Genomic DNA, 16,959 nt, shown 5'->3' with positions numbered 1-16,959 from the left:
AAAGGAACAGTCAGCAGAATAAACAACCCAGAGAGTGGAAAAAAATTCTTCACAACCTATACATCTGACAAAGGACTAATATCCAGAATCTACAATGAGCTCAAATAAATTAACAAGGAAAAAAAAAAAAAATCAAAAAGTGGCCTAAGGACATGAATACACAATTCTCAAAAGAAGATATACAAATGACCAAAAAACATATGAAAAGATGCTCGACATCATGAATGATCAGGGAAATGCAAATCAAAACCACATTGTAGTTATTCATACCACCTTACTTATTCATACCACCTTACTCCTGCAAGAATGGCCATAATCAAAAATTCAAAAAACAGATGTTGGCATGGATGCAGTGAACAGGGAACACTTCTACACGGCTGGTGGGAATGTAAACTAGTACAACCACTATGGAAAACTGTGTGGAAATTCCATAAAGAACTAGAAGTAGAACTGCCATTTGATCCAGCATTGTCACTACTGGCTATCTACCCAGAGGGAAAAAAGTCATTACATGAAAAATGTACCTGCACATGCATGTTCATGGCAGCCATGGAACCAACCCACATCCACGTGCCCATAAATCAATGGGTGGATAAAGGAACGGTGATATATATATATATGATGGATTACTACTTAGCCATTAAAAAGAATGAATTAATGGCATTCACAGCAACCTGGATGAGGTTGTAGACTATTATTCTAAGTGATGTAACTCAGGAATGGAAAACCAAACATCGCATTTCTCACTTATAAGTGAGAGCTAAGCTATGAGGATGCAAAGGGATGAGAATGACACAATGGACTTTGGGTACTTAGGAGGAAATAATGGAAGGAGGGTGAGGGATAAAAGACTACAAATAGGGCACACTGTATACTGCTTCGATGGTGCATGCACCAAAATCTCACAAATCACCACTAAAGAACTTACTCATGTAACCAAATACCACCTGTTCCCCAATAACCAATGGAAATGAAATATTTATTTTGAACTCATTTAGACATATATTCTTATCACATCTCACATAAAAAATAAAATATAAGTGAAATAAATTTGGTTATAGAATTCCTAAAGCTTATTCATATAAAAGTACTTTTCCTCAATCACTTTTCAATTCAGTCTTCGATGTTGGTCTTTCCATATCATATTGCTATGGTCTGAATGTCTGTGTCCCCCAAAATTGATATTTTCAAATCCTAACCTCCAAGGTATTAGGAGATAGAGCCTTTGGGAGGTGGCATTAGGTGGTAGGGCTTTGCAGCCTGAACATACTAAGGCAGGAAATTGGTACTGAGAAGTGGAGGTGCTGCTATAATACTTTCCTAAGAATGTGATAGTGGATTTAGGGTAGAGGCTTGCAGAGTTTTGAGGGGCATGCTAGAAAAAGCATACATTGCTGTAAACAGTTTTTTGTTGTTGTTTTGAGATGGAGTTTCACTCTTGTTGCCCAGGATGCAGTGCAGTGGCACGATCTTGGCTCACTGCAACCTCCGCCTTCCGGTTTCAAGTGATTCTTCTGCCTCAACCTCCCAGGTAGCCAGGATTACAGGCACCCACCACATGCCTGGCTAATTTTTGTATTTTTAGTAGAGATGGGGTTTCACTATGTTGGTCAGGCTGGTCTCTAACTCCTGACCTTGTGATCTGCCTGCCTCAGCCTCCCAAAGTGCTGGAATTACAGACGTGAGTCACCCTGCCCGGCCAGCAGAATGTTAAGGATGATACTGGTGAAGGCCCAGAAAGAAAAGAGGAGCGCAGTAGAGAATATCTCAATCTTCTTAAACAATGCCTAAGTGATCCTGAAGAGAATGTTGGTAGAAATATAGACATTAAAGGCCATTTTAGTGGGAGGCCATTCTCAGATGGAAATGAGGAACATATCATAAAGCAATGGAGCAAAGACCATCCTTATTATCATGTGGCAAAGAACTTGGCTCAATTGTGTTCATGTTCTAGTGTTTTGTGGAAGGTAGAACTGTGAGTGATTAAATTGAATATTTGACTGAAGGAAATATCTGAGCAAAGTGTTGAAGCTGTGGCTTGGCTCTTCTTGACTGCTAATAGTAAAGTATAAGAGGAGAGAAATGATTTAAAGATGGAATTGTTAATCAAAAGAGAAGCAGTGCTTAAGGATTTGGAAACTTCTCAGCCTATACATATAGTAAAGAATGAGAAAGCATGTTCAGGAAAGAACATGAAGGGTGTAGCTAAATGACCATCTGATAAATTAGCAATCTCAACAGAAGCCAAGATCTACTATCCAAGAAAATGGCAGAACGACCCTGAAGAAAATTTAGAAGTCATCAGAGTTCTTGAAATGCTTTCATAGTGACTGTTGTCCAGTCATAGCATGAGAAAACCATATCTGTGCACTTTTGGGTGTGCTTATACTTTAAATTATCAAGTGTATTCATGTACAGGCAATGACAACTACATAATGACTTTGAGAGGATATTGACTGGAAGATACAGTGTGGCTGCTGAGATGTTTAATGTAAAAATATGTGCCTTGGAAATTATGAAGTATCTTATTTTTTGTGATACTCTTAGTTTTAAACAGACAATGACTCCTCTTTGCTTCCAGGATAATAATGTCTATTAACCTAACACGGTAAATAAGATGCTTCTGAGGTTTTTCCACCCTCACCTGCTATGACCTTTGCTTCCCTTAAAAAGTGTTCTAACAGCTGAGCTCAATATTTTTGTACATGCTGTGCATCATTATACATGCATGCATGTTTTCATGGAATTTCCTTTTCTTTTCTTTCTTTCTTTCTTTTTTTTTTTTTTTTTTTTTTTTGACAGACAAAGTCTTAGTCTGTTACCCAGGCTACACTGCAGTGACATGATTATAGCTCACTGCAGCTTCCAACTCCTGAGCTGAAGCAATCCTTATGCCTCCACCTTCTGAATAGTGGGAATACAGGTGTGCCCTGTAACACCCAGCTAATTTAATTATTTTTGGTAGAGATCGAGTCTTACTATGTTGCCCAGACTGGTCTCAAACTCCTGGGTACAAGTGATCCTCTCACCTTGGCCTTCCAAAATGTTGAGATTACAGGCCTGAGCCATTGCACCTGGCGAGTTTCCTCTTATGTGCTCCTTTGCTCCTTCACCTCGCTGAAGTGAGCTACTTATCTTTTCATGTTCAGCTGCTCCATGCATCCTTCATGGAGCCTTCTTATTTTAAGAAAATTATTTTCTCATTTGTGTTCTCCTAGGTATTTGTGCATCTAACATTTATCACACTGTACTGCATTTATCAACTATTTTATGGAACTTGGTATCTATGTTCTGAGTCAAGAACGGGGATTGTTTCTTGTTCATCTTTTGTTCACAGTGTCTAACATTTAATAGGAACTCAATATTTGAATTGATGTTTAAAGTCATCCATTTATTCAAAAAATATTGAGTATCTATAGTGTGCAAAATAATATGCTAGGAGTTCAATATAGGGTAATAAGTAATACTCTTATTATCCCCAGGTAAGGGATCAGAGATTTTGAGTGGTGAACTTATTTGCCTAGTAAAGAGTGGTAGAGTTGTCTGGCTGAAAATTGAGTGTCCATAACCATTCATATCCATTTCCTTGTACTTAAGGCTTTATAATTTTAAATAGCCATTCTGTGTTTTCTATTTTTAAAATTTAATATTTTGGTTTTCTGCATTTTCTAGTTCAATATAAGTAAGTTATGAAATAAAAATTTAGAAACAAAAGTTGAATGAAGCAAATATTGTACTGAGCAGAGCTTTGCATTTGTCAATGTCTTTATAAACTAATTCTGATCTACTTAGGTATGATTATATTGGGATCCCTTCGAAGGCTCTAGCATTCTTGTGACCACATTCACTTCCTCATTGTCATTTGCATCTTATATGTGGCAGGAATTTTGAAAACCAGCAAAGTGTTGGAGAAAATGTAATGGAATCAATGAGAATCTGGTTTGAAAAGAATAAGCATTTTATGATCTATATTCTAAATTCTATTAGCCTGGATAAAACATATCAAATCTAAAATACCAAGAGGTTTAAGTTAGATGCAATTGAAAATGAGTATCACTAAGTAATAATGACATTTTCTTAGTGTTAGTTTATCTTCTCAGTATTATCCACTATGAGACCCAACTTCCTAAGAAAATCTGAAAACGTTATCTAGCATTTAAAAGTAATCTTTTAATCCCCTTAACATTTTATAATAGACTGTCATAATGAATTTTCATAAGCTTTCCATTGATGTGGTGCCACAAACTTTCCCCTTTATAGCAATCCATTGGCTGCAAGTTGGACAAAATGCTAAGTGATTGAGTGACAGTAATTACTTTCTTCTTTCTGTCATCTCTCTCATACTTCATTATTTGTATTATTAATATTGTCAAGTTTTTCTGTTTCTTTTTAGAAATTTTTTAACGTAACTTTATTTTCTGAGGAATAATCTAGATAATATATTCTATAAACTTGTTTAGTTAGTTAAATGTAACTCCAATACATTGCATTATAGTAAGTGTAAATGAATAACTGAAAGGCACATTTGTGAAACCCTCTTAAGTTATGGCATCTCCCACCTTTTCAGCAGGAGACCTCCCATATGACCAGCTTACATATGGTCTTAGTGAAGATTCCAGTGTCAATTTCATAGTAAGTATTAGTAAAGCCTATTTTTTCTTACTTATTAAATAAAAATAAATAGAATGTCCTTGAATGAACTTGTTATTGATAATCTCATTGTTTCTAGATCTGTACCCCAACTATTTTCCCTCAGCTCAGTTGTTCATGCAGATATCTGCTTTAGACTTAGAATTTTCTGAATCTCTTTTGGTACAGGGAAGGACATCTGAAAGAAAGGAATACAGAGCCCAGAAATAGATTTATGTGCACATATGTGAATTCGGATAAATGCCATTTCAGACCAATTACTAAAAGATGAAGAATTAAATAAATATTATTTGGATCATTGGTTAACTACTTAGACAAAAAGTAGAGTCTTCCATCTTATTTATTCACAAACACAGAAAATATTCCAGATATTCCAGATGGCTTAATTTTTTCTTTCTTTCTTTCTCTCTCTCTCTCAACCATGCCCGGCTGCTATTTCATCCCTTTCTGTCACCATCCTTATTCAATGAATACCTTTAGGTGTAGTAAATAATGATGGCAAAGAAACTGGAAAACATATGGAAAAAAAATCTAAATGAACATTGTAGAAAACACACAAGTGATAATTATGACTCATTTTGAGGTATAAATGCCAAATAGAACTGTGATGCTGGAAAGAAATGAGCTAAAGGCACAAAGGTCATCTGAATTAAAGCATTCTGTTATTCTGAAGAAGGTAGAGACATTGATTAATTTATACCTTGTTAAATCACATATTAAGGGTAACTATTAAAGTAATAAAAATAACATAAACTTGTGAAAACCAGTATAGAGAAGAAAAATATTAATTTGTTTTAATACAAGTTAGGAAAGGAAAAAAGAAGTAAAGAAATAGCATAATTAATAAAAGGTGCACAAAAATGCAAGTATGTCAGTGTCAAACTAAATGAACTAAAATCACTGGTTAGCAGATCATATCTTAGATTGGATAAAAATGCAAATCCCAACAATATACTGTTTACAGGAGACAGAGACAAAGAAATCCATAATATTAGAAAGGGTAAAAGTAAAGGGATGGTAAGAGTTATAACTAGGACCAAGCCAATCATAAACGTAAGTACTATCTTAATTGCTATGTTAATAGTGGACCAAGTAGTTTGGTCTACTAATTAAGTTAGTATATTGGCAAAGAACATTATTAGGGATAAATTGCATCATTACATAACATGAGGAAGAATTCACCAGCAAGATGTCACAAATCTGAACATGTATATATTTAATAAGCAAAGAAACCTGACAAAATTACAGGATAAATGGACAAATCCACAATTACTATGGGAGATTTTAACATAGCCCTTTAAGTAATTAATATATCAACCAATTCGTATGGATAGAGAAAATTAACCCCACAATCATAAAATTTTATTTGTAATGGTTGATACAAAGCTTGGTATAATGATTAAATGTACACGTTGCACCCAACAATTGAAAACTACACATCCTTTTTTTGCACACATATAACATTCACAAGTATTGTTAAGTAGGGCCACAAAACAAAACAAATGCCAAAAAAATCAATATCACACAGATTATATTCTCTAACCAAAATACAATTACATTAAAAATCAATAATAAAAACTCTTAAATACCCCTACCTTCTGAATTTTTTGAATTAAGTAACTCATGGGTAAAAGATGAATAGAAACTGCGTGCTTAAAACTAAATACTAAAACAATACTGGGAGAGGAATGTATAACCTTGAATGCTCGTAGTAGAAGAGACTGCAAATATATTAACTAAGCATCAACTCAAGAAGAGAAAAATAAGAGCGACAAAGAATGTCCAAAGAAAGTAAAAGGAAATAAAGAATTAAGAAAAGTGCAGCTATTCATTAAATAGAATTCAAAAAAATGAGGGGACTCAAATTCTGGTTGTTTAATAAACTCTGAGAAGATAAATGAAGAAAAAAAAGGGCATAAACTTCAAAGTGAAAGAGAGAAATATAATAGATATACTAAAATTCATGAAATTTATGTTAAAATTAGACAATTCCTCCCTTAGGCAAACTTTCCCAAAACGGGGGAACGTTTTTTACTTCACTTAATGAAGTAACTTTATAATCTTCATATGGAAACCAAACAAAGACAAAAGGAGAAATAACAGACAAATCTTATTTATACACACGTAAAAAATATTAATTATTAATAAATGAAATACAGCACTGTATATTAAAAACTTATGAGGCATAACCAGGTAGGGATTATCCAGAATACAAGCATAGTTTATTATTCAAAAAATCCATGAATATAATATACCCAATTAATATGTTTTAAAAGAAAAACCATATATTTATCTCAGTATATGCCGAAAAGAATTTAATGAAATTAAACATCACATTATGATTAATATCAATAAAAAAAATCCTTTTGGTAGGCCGGTAATAGAAGGAAAACAACTTTCTGTAACCTTTTAATGGTCTCTACGAAAACCATACTCCCAACATAACAGTCAAACATTCAAAGCATTCTCTTTAAAATTAGATAAAGAAATCTACTATCATGGCTTCTAGTCAATGTTATCTCTGGTTTAGCCAGCATAGTAAGACAACATATGAAGATTGGAACTAATCAAGCAAAAAAAGCTGTTACACACACACACACACACACACACACACACACACACACACACTTGATGTGAAGTGAAAGTTTAGGAAAGGACAGGGACTCTGTGAGTAACACATAACCTCCAAAGTCTAACCTCAGTCAGTTCTGCTTTACTGACTGGTGACCCAGAGAGTAGAGAAAAAATTTATTCACTTCAGTTGCAATCCACATTGCAGTTTTGCTCCTTATGCATTTTCTCATCAATTAAAGAATTAAACACAGTAAAACAAATATCATTAGTAAAAGTTTATATCTTCTGCTAGATTTGATTCTGTTTTTAGACTTTTTCACTTTCAGTATGAAAAACAGTGTTACACTGAATGTTTTTGGTCTTCGTATGTATTGGTTCGTCTTTTTAAAATGTATTTTATTACATTTGCATGAGTGGGATTAATAGGTCAAAATTTTTGAACTGTGGCTATTGAAATACATTGACAAATTTCTAAAGCAATTTGCCGTGGTCCTGGTAAGGTATATGACAAATATTAGTAAGTGAGCTTCTAAATATATGATTAATTTGTAAATTAAAGGATTCGTTAAATGGTGCTTATACTTGGATAGTAGTGTTTTACTAATTCGTGTATATGGTACATCAGTCTTTTTATTTTTAAGAAATAGACTTTGTATTGCAAAATAAGTTGCCAATACTTAGTTTTACTTGTATTTTATTTATGTTTATTTATTACTATATACATTGTTATTGAAGCCAGAATTTGGGGGCTTTGTTACACAATTCAAACTTTTTATATGTTTACAATTTTTCTAACAAAAAAGCTCTGAGAAATTTGATTAATAATGAATAAAAGCTGAAACTATATAAGAAAGAGATTAATTTTTAAAAAATCTTGCATTTTTGTATGTTGAAATATTTTGCTGCATTTGATTTCCTGAGACAGAAGAAGAAAAGGATCATTTAGTCATGCTGTATATATACTCAAAAGGCAGTACAAACTAATGGGTAAGATAACAAACTTAGAATCAAACTGCCGGCATTTAAATTCCAGCTCTACTGTGTATCAGCTCCAGGACCTGAGACAAATTGCTTTACATTTCTTAGCTTCAGTTTTGTCTGTAAAAATGGGCCTAATAAGGTTGTTGGGAAGACTATATGAGCCATGTGTATAAAGCACTTAGAATAATACCTGGTCCCTAGTCAGCATTCAATAAGGCTTAGCTGTTATCATGGGAAAATGTACTTGTTATATACCAGACATGTGCTATATATTAGGTTAATAGAAACTGTAGTCAACCTCTACTACTCTTTGGTTCCATCATATTTTTCTTATTTTTAATTTTGGTGCATTTTATGCTCAGAGTGATCGTTGTTTCTATTTTGTTCCTTTGTTTCTGGGTAGGTGGAAACAATGTGTTCAACATATGTAGTCTTTGTAGGATAGAGAGGGGATGGGCATGGAAGATATCAAAGAGGAATTTCTCTGATTTTGGTTTGAATTTTCTCTCCTTATACTCTTGAATCCTCATTTTGTTATTTTCCTCTTTCTTATTTTCCAGATTAAATGCCTTAATGGATAAAGAAAAATTGGATGGTAAGATTGATTATTGTAACTGTGCAATGGATTCCTCAGTGGAAAACATGTATGTAAACAAAGTGTGGGTTCAATGTGAGAATGAAAATTGTTTGAAATGGAGATTGTTGTCAAGTGAGGATGCAGCCAAAGTTGATCATGATGAACCATGGTACTGCTTCATGAACACTGATTCAAGATATAATAACTGCTCAATTTCTGAAGAAGACTTCCCTGAAGAGTCTCAGCTTCATCAGTGTGGATTTAAGATTGTCTATTCACAGCTCCCTCTTGGAAGCCTGGTTTTGGTAAAATTACAGAATTGGCCAAGGTAAGGTTTGTGTTGTTTTATGACTTTTGAGGTATAGTCTTGCCAGGTTTATGAATATTAAAAATCTTTTTGAAGATTCAACATTTTTCTTTTGTCTACTTGTTTCTTGATTTCTTATCATTGTTCTTTTCTATACTTCTTTGGATTTTTTTTTCTAGCTTTTTAAATGGGAAAGTTAGGTAACTGAATTCAAATCTTATTTTCTTCCCAATATAGGCAATTAAAGCTACAAACTTCTCTTCAAGTAGTGTTGTAGCTTCATCATACAAATTTTGATATACTATGTTTTATTATTCATTTTGAAATATTTACTGATTTTCTTTGTCGTTTCCTTTTTGAAATGGGTTATTTAGAAGTGTGTCTTTAAATTACCAAATATTGGGGAATTTTAATGTATCTTATTGCATTCTAATTTAAATCTGTTATAATCAGTTTCAAAGATTCTTATTGTATGGCCCACCGTACCTTCTTGTGGCATATATTATTGATATTTCATAGTCATTTGAAAAGAATGTATTCTGTAATTGTTACCTAGATACCTAAAATATTTTTTCTTTAGATTTATGTTGATTTATTATATTCCAATATTTCCCATTCTGGTTTGGTTTTCCCAAGTATGCAGTGTGCACTTTCATCATATAACTTCAAGTCTTATTTTTAGCTGAGGTTTATTAAATTATAACCTATTATATTTGTTGTGTTGCATTGCTTTGATTTTCTTATTTTAGGATTCTGATATTACTTATGGTGGATGTTTGTCCATCTTTTGTATTACCTTTTCTTGAACTGTGTTTATCTTTTCAATTTTTTAAAATTTCTTTTTTTTTCTGAAGGTATATAAATTGCTTTTTTTCTTCTGGTTTAGTCTTTTTTGTCAAAATCACAAAAAAAATTTCATTAATTATGTTTCTTCTCTTTTCAAATCTTTTTCTTTTAATTGTAATTTTTTAGGTTCAGGGATACATATGCAGGTTTGTTGTATAGGTACACTTGTTTGATGGGGGTTTGTGGTGAAGATTATTTCATCACCCAGGTATTAAGCCTAGTATTCCTTAGTTATTTTTCCTAATCCTCTCCTTCCTCCCACCTTCCACCCTCTGGTAGGCCCTAGTGTCTGTCATTCCCTCCTATATGTCCATGTGTTCTCATCATCAAATCTTTTTCTCTAATCACTTACTTTATTTTTTTTAGTTTTTCTAATTATAATTTATGTTGCTTTTTTTCATTACTTGCATTATTTTCTTAATTTCTATTATCTCAATTTGAACTTTCAGGTACAATTTTGATCTTTGTAAGGCCATGCCTCTGTGATAAGCTTTCACTTTTTGGTAGGGCATTTACCATAACATCTTTATATTAGATTCTGCTATAATCTTTTCTTCCTGAGTACTTTTATATGAAATGGCTTCTTATTTGTTCAGAAGGCAAGAGGGAGTAATACGTTTTTTTCAGTTCATTTTCTCTCTGTTCAGATTGGTTTATTCCTATTGTTCTCTTTTTAAGTTCACTGATTCTTTTCTCTGTTATATTCATACTGTATTGAAAGTATCCATTGAGCTTTTAAAAATACTGTATTTTCAATTCTAAAATGTTCATTTAGTTCTTTATATTTCCTATTTGTTTACTAGACTTTATATTATTTTCATTTTGGATCTTATTTAAACCTATTTAGCAGGCTGCTTTTGCTACTACATCAGCAGGATATATGGGAGCACCTCTTTGTTACTCCCACGTGGGAGTAAGAGTCGAGGTTCTCCACTCAGCCTCTATTGATTTCCAAGGTAGGGAAGGGTGCCTCAATTCCACTGGGCGGAGGAGAGAGTTCAAGCTCCCCACTCACAACCCTAGCTAGTAGGGGTAGGACGAACTTTTCATTGTTGCCAGGTGAACTTCATTGACACCATAGGGGGAGGGTCTTGTTAACACTGGAAGGTGGTAAAAATCTCGGCTTCCAGCTAAGCCTTTTCTGCCACCACCTGAGCAGGAAGGGTGCTCCATTATTACTGGGTGATTTGCAGTCCAGGCTCACCATTGGCCTTTGGTATTGGGGTAAATGTGGAGGCCATATATTTTCCATGACGTTTTTCTGGGATAGAGCAGTTATTCTGTATAAGTTTTCTGTCTTGCTCGGCTCCCCCTATCCTGGTCCTTTGGCTAAAAAGAGCAGGCTTCACTGGAGCTTTTTTTCTTTGTCTGGTTGCACTCACCGGTGTTTCTGGGTTACTGACTTCTTCAGTACCCAGCTGAGGAATATAAAGTGACAAGAAACTCGCTGCCATGTCATTCCTCAAGTCACAGGATCCCTAGCTAGTCTATCATTTTCTCTGTGACTTTGAGAATCTTTTTATGTTTTTTTCATATATAACATACAGATTTATTGATAGAAGGAGAAATACAAAGAAATGAATCTACTTCTTGTTGAGAACCATACGTTGGAGAATAGTTGCTGTTTGTTTTTTAGCTTGTTCCCCCCCTACTTCAAAGTTCCAGAGCCCTTATTTTACTGTTTTCTCAAAGTATCAAAAATATGGCCTGTTCTTAAATTTCCTAGGTTTTTCTCTCCCTCATGTTTACTTTTAAATTTTTTTTTTATTATTATTATACTTTAAGTTCCAGAGTACATGTGGATAACGTGCAGGTTTGTTACATATGTATACTTGTGCCATGTTGGCATGCTGCACCCATCAACTCGTCAGCACCCATCAACTCGTCATTTACATCAGGTATAACTCCCAATGCAATCCCTCCCCCCTCCCCCTCCCCATGATAGGCCCGGGTGTATGATGTTCCCCTTCCCGAGTCCAAGTGATCTCATTGTTCAGTTCCCACCTATGAGTGAGAACATGCGGTGTTTGGTTTTCTGTTCTTGCGATAGTTTGCTGAGAATGATGGTTTCTAGCTGCATCCATGTCCCTACAAAGGACACAAACTCATTGATTTTAATGGCTGCATAGTATTCCATGGTGTATATGTGCCACATTTTCTTAATCCAGTCTGTCACTGATGGACATTTGGGTTGATTCCAAGTCTTTGCTATTGTGAATAGTGCCGCAATAAACATACGTGTGCATGTGTCTTTATAGCAGCATGATTTATAATCCTTTGGGTATATACCCAGTAATGGGATGGCTGGGTCATATGGTACTTCTAGTTCTAGATCCTTGAGGAATCGCCATACTGTTTTCCATAATGGTTGAACTAGTTTACAGTCCCACCAACAGTGTAAAAGTGTTCCTATTTCTCCACATCCTCTCCAGCACCTGTTGTTTCCTGACTTTTTAATGATTGCCATTCTAACTGGTGTGAGATAGTATCTCATTGTGGTTTTGATTTGCATTTCTCTGATGGCCAGTGATGATGAGCATTTTTTCATGTGTCTGTTGGCTGTATGAATGTCTTCTTTTGAGAACTGTCTGTTCATATCCTTTGCCCACTTTTTGATGGGGTTGTTTGTTTTTTTCTTGTAAATTTGTTTGAGTTCTTTCATTTTTATTTATTTTAATTAATTGACTTTATTTAGGTTTGCAGAAAAATGGAATGGAAAGTATGGAGAGTTTCCCCATATCCCCTTCTCCCTCTGACACCCACGGTTGCCCCACCATCAACATCTCACACTGGTGTGGTACATTTGTTATAATCTAGGAAATAGCATTCACTCATCATTATCAATTAAGTCCATAGTTTACTTTAGGATTCATTCTTTGTGTTACATATTCTGTGGGTTTTAACAAATGTATAATGACATGTGTCCACCATTATAGTATATGCAGAATAGTTTTATTGGCCTAAAAATTCTCTGTGTTTCTCCTATTTACCCTTCCATTCATCCAAACTCTTGGTGACCATTTATCTTTTTACCATCTTCATAGTATTGTATTTTCTAGAATGCCATATAGTTGGGATTGTATAGTATTTAGCCTTTTCAGACTATCTTCTTTTTTTAGTAATATGCATTTACGTGTCTTCCATGTCCTTTTATGGCTTGATTACGCATGTATTTTTGCAACTGAATGATATTCCATTGTCTATACGTAGGACAACTTATCTCTCCATTCGCCTACTGAAGGAGATCTTGGTTACTTCCAAGTTTTGGCAATTATGAATAAAGCTTCTATACATCCATGTGCAGGCTTCTATGTGGACCTGTTTTCAGTTCCTTCGGGTAAATACCAAGAAGTGCAGTTGCTGGCAGTGTGCTATGAGTATGTGTGGTGTTGTTTGTTTTTTAAGAAAATGCTAAACTGTCTTCCAAAGTGGCTGTATTATTTTGCATTCCCAACAATGTTGCTTCACCTCCCTGCCAGCATTTTGTGTTACCTGGATTTTGGCCATTCTAATAGGTGTGTAGTGGTATTTCATTGTTTTAATTTGTATTTTCCTAAGGACATATGCTTTTGAGTATCTTTTTATATGCTTATTTGCCATCTTGTATATCTTCTTTGGTAGGGTGCCTGTTAAGATTTTTTGCCCATTTTAAAATCTGGTTGTTCATTTTCTTATTGTAAAGTTTGAAGAGGTCTTTGTATATTTTGGATATCACAGTCTTATCAGATATATATTTTGCAAATATTTTCTCCCACTCTGTGGCTTGTCATCTTATTCTTTTGACATTGACTTTGCAGAGCAGATTTTTTTTATTTTAATGAACTCCACTTTATCATTCTTTTCTGTCATGGTTGGTGCCTTTGATGTTATATCCCCACTTTTATTTGTATCTTCTTTTTCCTTTGTTTCTTATTGATCCTGTCCTCTTCAGTTTAGGTTTTGCTCCCAGTAGTTTCTCATTCTGTGAACTTTTTAAAAAAATTTTATTTAATTTTATTATTATTTTTTTTGAGACAGAATCTCGCTCTGTTGCCCAGGCTGGAGTGCAGTGGCGCAATCTGGGTTCACTGCAAGGTCTGCCTCCTGGGTTCATACCATTCTCCTGCCTCAGCCTCCCAAGTAACTGGGACTACAGGCACCTGCCAATACACCTGGCTAATTTTTTGTATTTTTAATAGAGACGGGGTTTTGCCATGTTAGCCAGGATGGTCTCGATCTCCTGACCTCATGATCCGCCTGCCTTGGCCTCCCAAAGTGCTGGGATTACAGGTGTGAGCCACCGTGCCCAGCCCCTGTGAACTTTTATCCTGGAATGAATCTTGGTTGGTTCGTAGGGCCCACACTTTTCCAACACTTTCAGATTTTGTTGCAATCCATCTCACAGTTTTGGCTGCTGTTCTTAGTTCAACTTGCTGCACTTTCCTGTCAATGCTTGTTGCAAGTTTGAAGTCCTCATTCCTCCTCCTCCCACCCTCCTTCCTCTCAAATAGATGCTAATATTATGTGGGGGTCATACAATTTTTAGTAGTTTGTGCCCATTTGCTCCTATTTTGGTGTTCATGTGGGTAGGTTACCACTTAGTTTCATTATAGGTGGTGTGCGTCAGGTTTGGTTTTGCTATTATAGTTGCCCTAACTGTATTTATGGGGAAATTTCAGGATATTCTAAAACTATACCACCATTACTGCTATCTTTCCGGAATCCCTTACTATTTTACATTGCATTTTTCAACATAACATTCTTAAATGTATATTCTAGCTTACTACCTTGTTTTCATTCATGTTCAACTATTCCCCATGAAGAAAATAGGATTTTGGCTTTCATAGAGAGACTATGGTGGTCTTATTCCCCCCACTCCACACACACACACAGCCTTTAAATCAATACCTAGATGTATGTTCTTGCTCTATCACTTATGGTTATGGCTGAATTATGTTCTCTCAAAATTCATATGTTGAAGTCTCTAACCCCCAGTAGCTCAGAATGCGACCATATTTGTAGATATGATTCTTAGAGAGGTAATTAAATGAAAATGAGACCAAAGTAAGATGGACCCTAATCCAATATGACTGGCCTCCTTATAAGAAGAGGAGATTAGAACCCAAGACGTGCACAGAAGAAAGACCATGTAAGGACACAGCAAGAAGGTGGACGTCTGTAAGCCAAGGAGAGGGGTTTCAGAAGAAACCAAACATGTCAACATATTAGTCTTAGATGTTAATCCCCCACAACTATGAAAAAATAAATTTCTATTGTTTAAGCCACCCAGTCTGTGGTATTTTGTTATGGCAGCCCTAGCAAACTAATGTGCTTACTATCTTTGCACATATGGGAAATCTAGAAAAATGTGGCCTTTGTTACTGAGGGCTTTTCTAAAGATCAAATGTGATAATGTTGTTTAAAAATTATATTGTTAATCGGCTTCCATGTAATAATTTAGGAGGGACATCAAGAGGAAATAGTTACGTAAGAAAAAATGTTTTAAAAGACACGAATATGAACACTTATTTTATGAGAATTTATGAAGGTATTTGTAGTCCCACATAATTTTTCTTATTTCTAATTAACATTTTGAAAGCACAGTGTTTGTTTCCTCTAATGAAAATTCTGAAGTTTTAATTCTAGCTAAAAAAAATTGATTTTTTTGTCACTGTGTCTGAAATACTGTGTTAGAAATTTGATTAAAACTTTTCTTTTGAAGTATTGTGCTGGTCACTGAGGCTTAAGACTTAAAAATGAAACATGTTTTACCCCAGTCCCTCAATTATCTCTAATCTATGATTAGGGACATCAAAATGCCCAAAAAATACAGCTCTGTCTACCTTCTTATTTACTGGAGAGTAGAATGCATCTGACTAAGTTGTCACATATATTTCTCTTTATAAACTAAGTTGAGCACACAAAATACAGATTAAGAAACTCAAATCTACTTATATTGCTTATTCAGTAGCACAAATATATAGAAAGATAATAACAGGATAAATTACAATAGGGAAATATAAAGATAGAATTAACCTACTAGAAACAAATATTAGTTCTTAATTAAGCAATGTCATAGATGTTGAAGTTCCAAGTGGAAAGATTAGCTGCTGGCCCCAGAGATACCTAGTGGTGTAGCATTATCTGTGTCAGTTCTCTTTAGCCTATGGCCTTACATATAGCTTCTAAGGCTCAGAAACTCAATCTTGTCAACATATCAGAGTAATTCTTTCTCAAAAAAGTTGACTATAATAAAGCTAGCTAGAGACTGATACAGAATCTAGAACTGCTTTGTATCTATATAATAAAAACAAATAATTGTCAAGAGAATAGCACTTTCTTTTCCTATGTGCAGATTCCAAGAATAATCAAATTATAACAGTTATATTTACTTCTACATTCTGGCACAGCATATATTTATGTACTTATAAAAATATATATGTAGGCCAGGTGCGGTGACTCACGCCTGTAATCCCAGCACTTTGGGAGGCCAAGGCAGGAGGATCACCTGAGGTTGGGAGTTCGAGACCAGCCTGACCAACATGGAGAAACCCTGTCTCTACTAAAATTTCAAAATTAGCTGGGCATGGTGGTGCATGCCTGTAATCCCAGCAACTCTGGAGGCTGAGGCAGGAGAATCGCTTGAACCCGGGAGATAGAGGTTGCAGTGAGCCAAGATAGCCCTATTGCACTCCAGCCTGGGCAACAAGAGCAAAACTCCATCTCAAAAAAATTATATATATATATATATGTGTGTGTGTGTGTGTATATATATGTAGCATTTTGCTTTTGGGTTGTGCCTTTATATACTAGGATATGGAAACATCTGCATGTACTACAAAGATAAAACTCTCCACAGTGTTCAAGCAGCCTTGTTTTTAAGAAAATTGATCATACACTATTGTTTTTGGCTAGAAAGAGTCTGGACTCTTTAGAGAAAAAAATAGTGCATATCTCACTTAATTCAGGAAGATATATCATGAAGCAGAAACTAGGCTCTGTTACGGTAACTACTTCAGGAATATTTACACAGATATTTGACAAA

General features: G+C 34.8%; 1 protein-coding gene across 2 annotated transcripts in view; it reads left to right on the top strand.

Annotated features, from left to right (window-relative positions):
* ZCWPW2 (zinc finger CW-type and PWWP domain containing 2) overlaps positions 1 to 16,959 on the top strand; it is a 159,521-nt gene that overhangs the window by 51,780 nt on the left and 90,782 nt on the right. For both annotated transcript variants that reach the window (XR_012430625.1, XM_015445012.4), the window contains exons 3-4: positions 4,568 to 4,632; positions 8,766 to 9,110. Coding sequence is in view for 1 of the 2 variants with exons in the window: in XM_015445012.4 (XP_015300498.3) it covers positions 8,779 to 9,110 (332 nt within the window). In the remaining variant the exon portion in view is untranslated. The remainder of the gene's footprint in view (positions 1 to 4,567; positions 4,633 to 8,765; positions 9,111 to 16,959) is intronic.

The sequence above is a fragment of the Macaca fascicularis genome, chromosome 2 (assembly GCF_037993035.2).
Source record: "Macaca fascicularis isolate 582-1 chromosome 2, T2T-MFA8v1.1".
NCBI lineage: Eukaryota > Metazoa > Chordata > Mammalia > Primates > Cercopithecidae > Macaca > Macaca fascicularis.
Note: the sequence above shows the minus strand (reverse complement) of the source record. Positions and strands in the feature narration are given on the sequence as shown.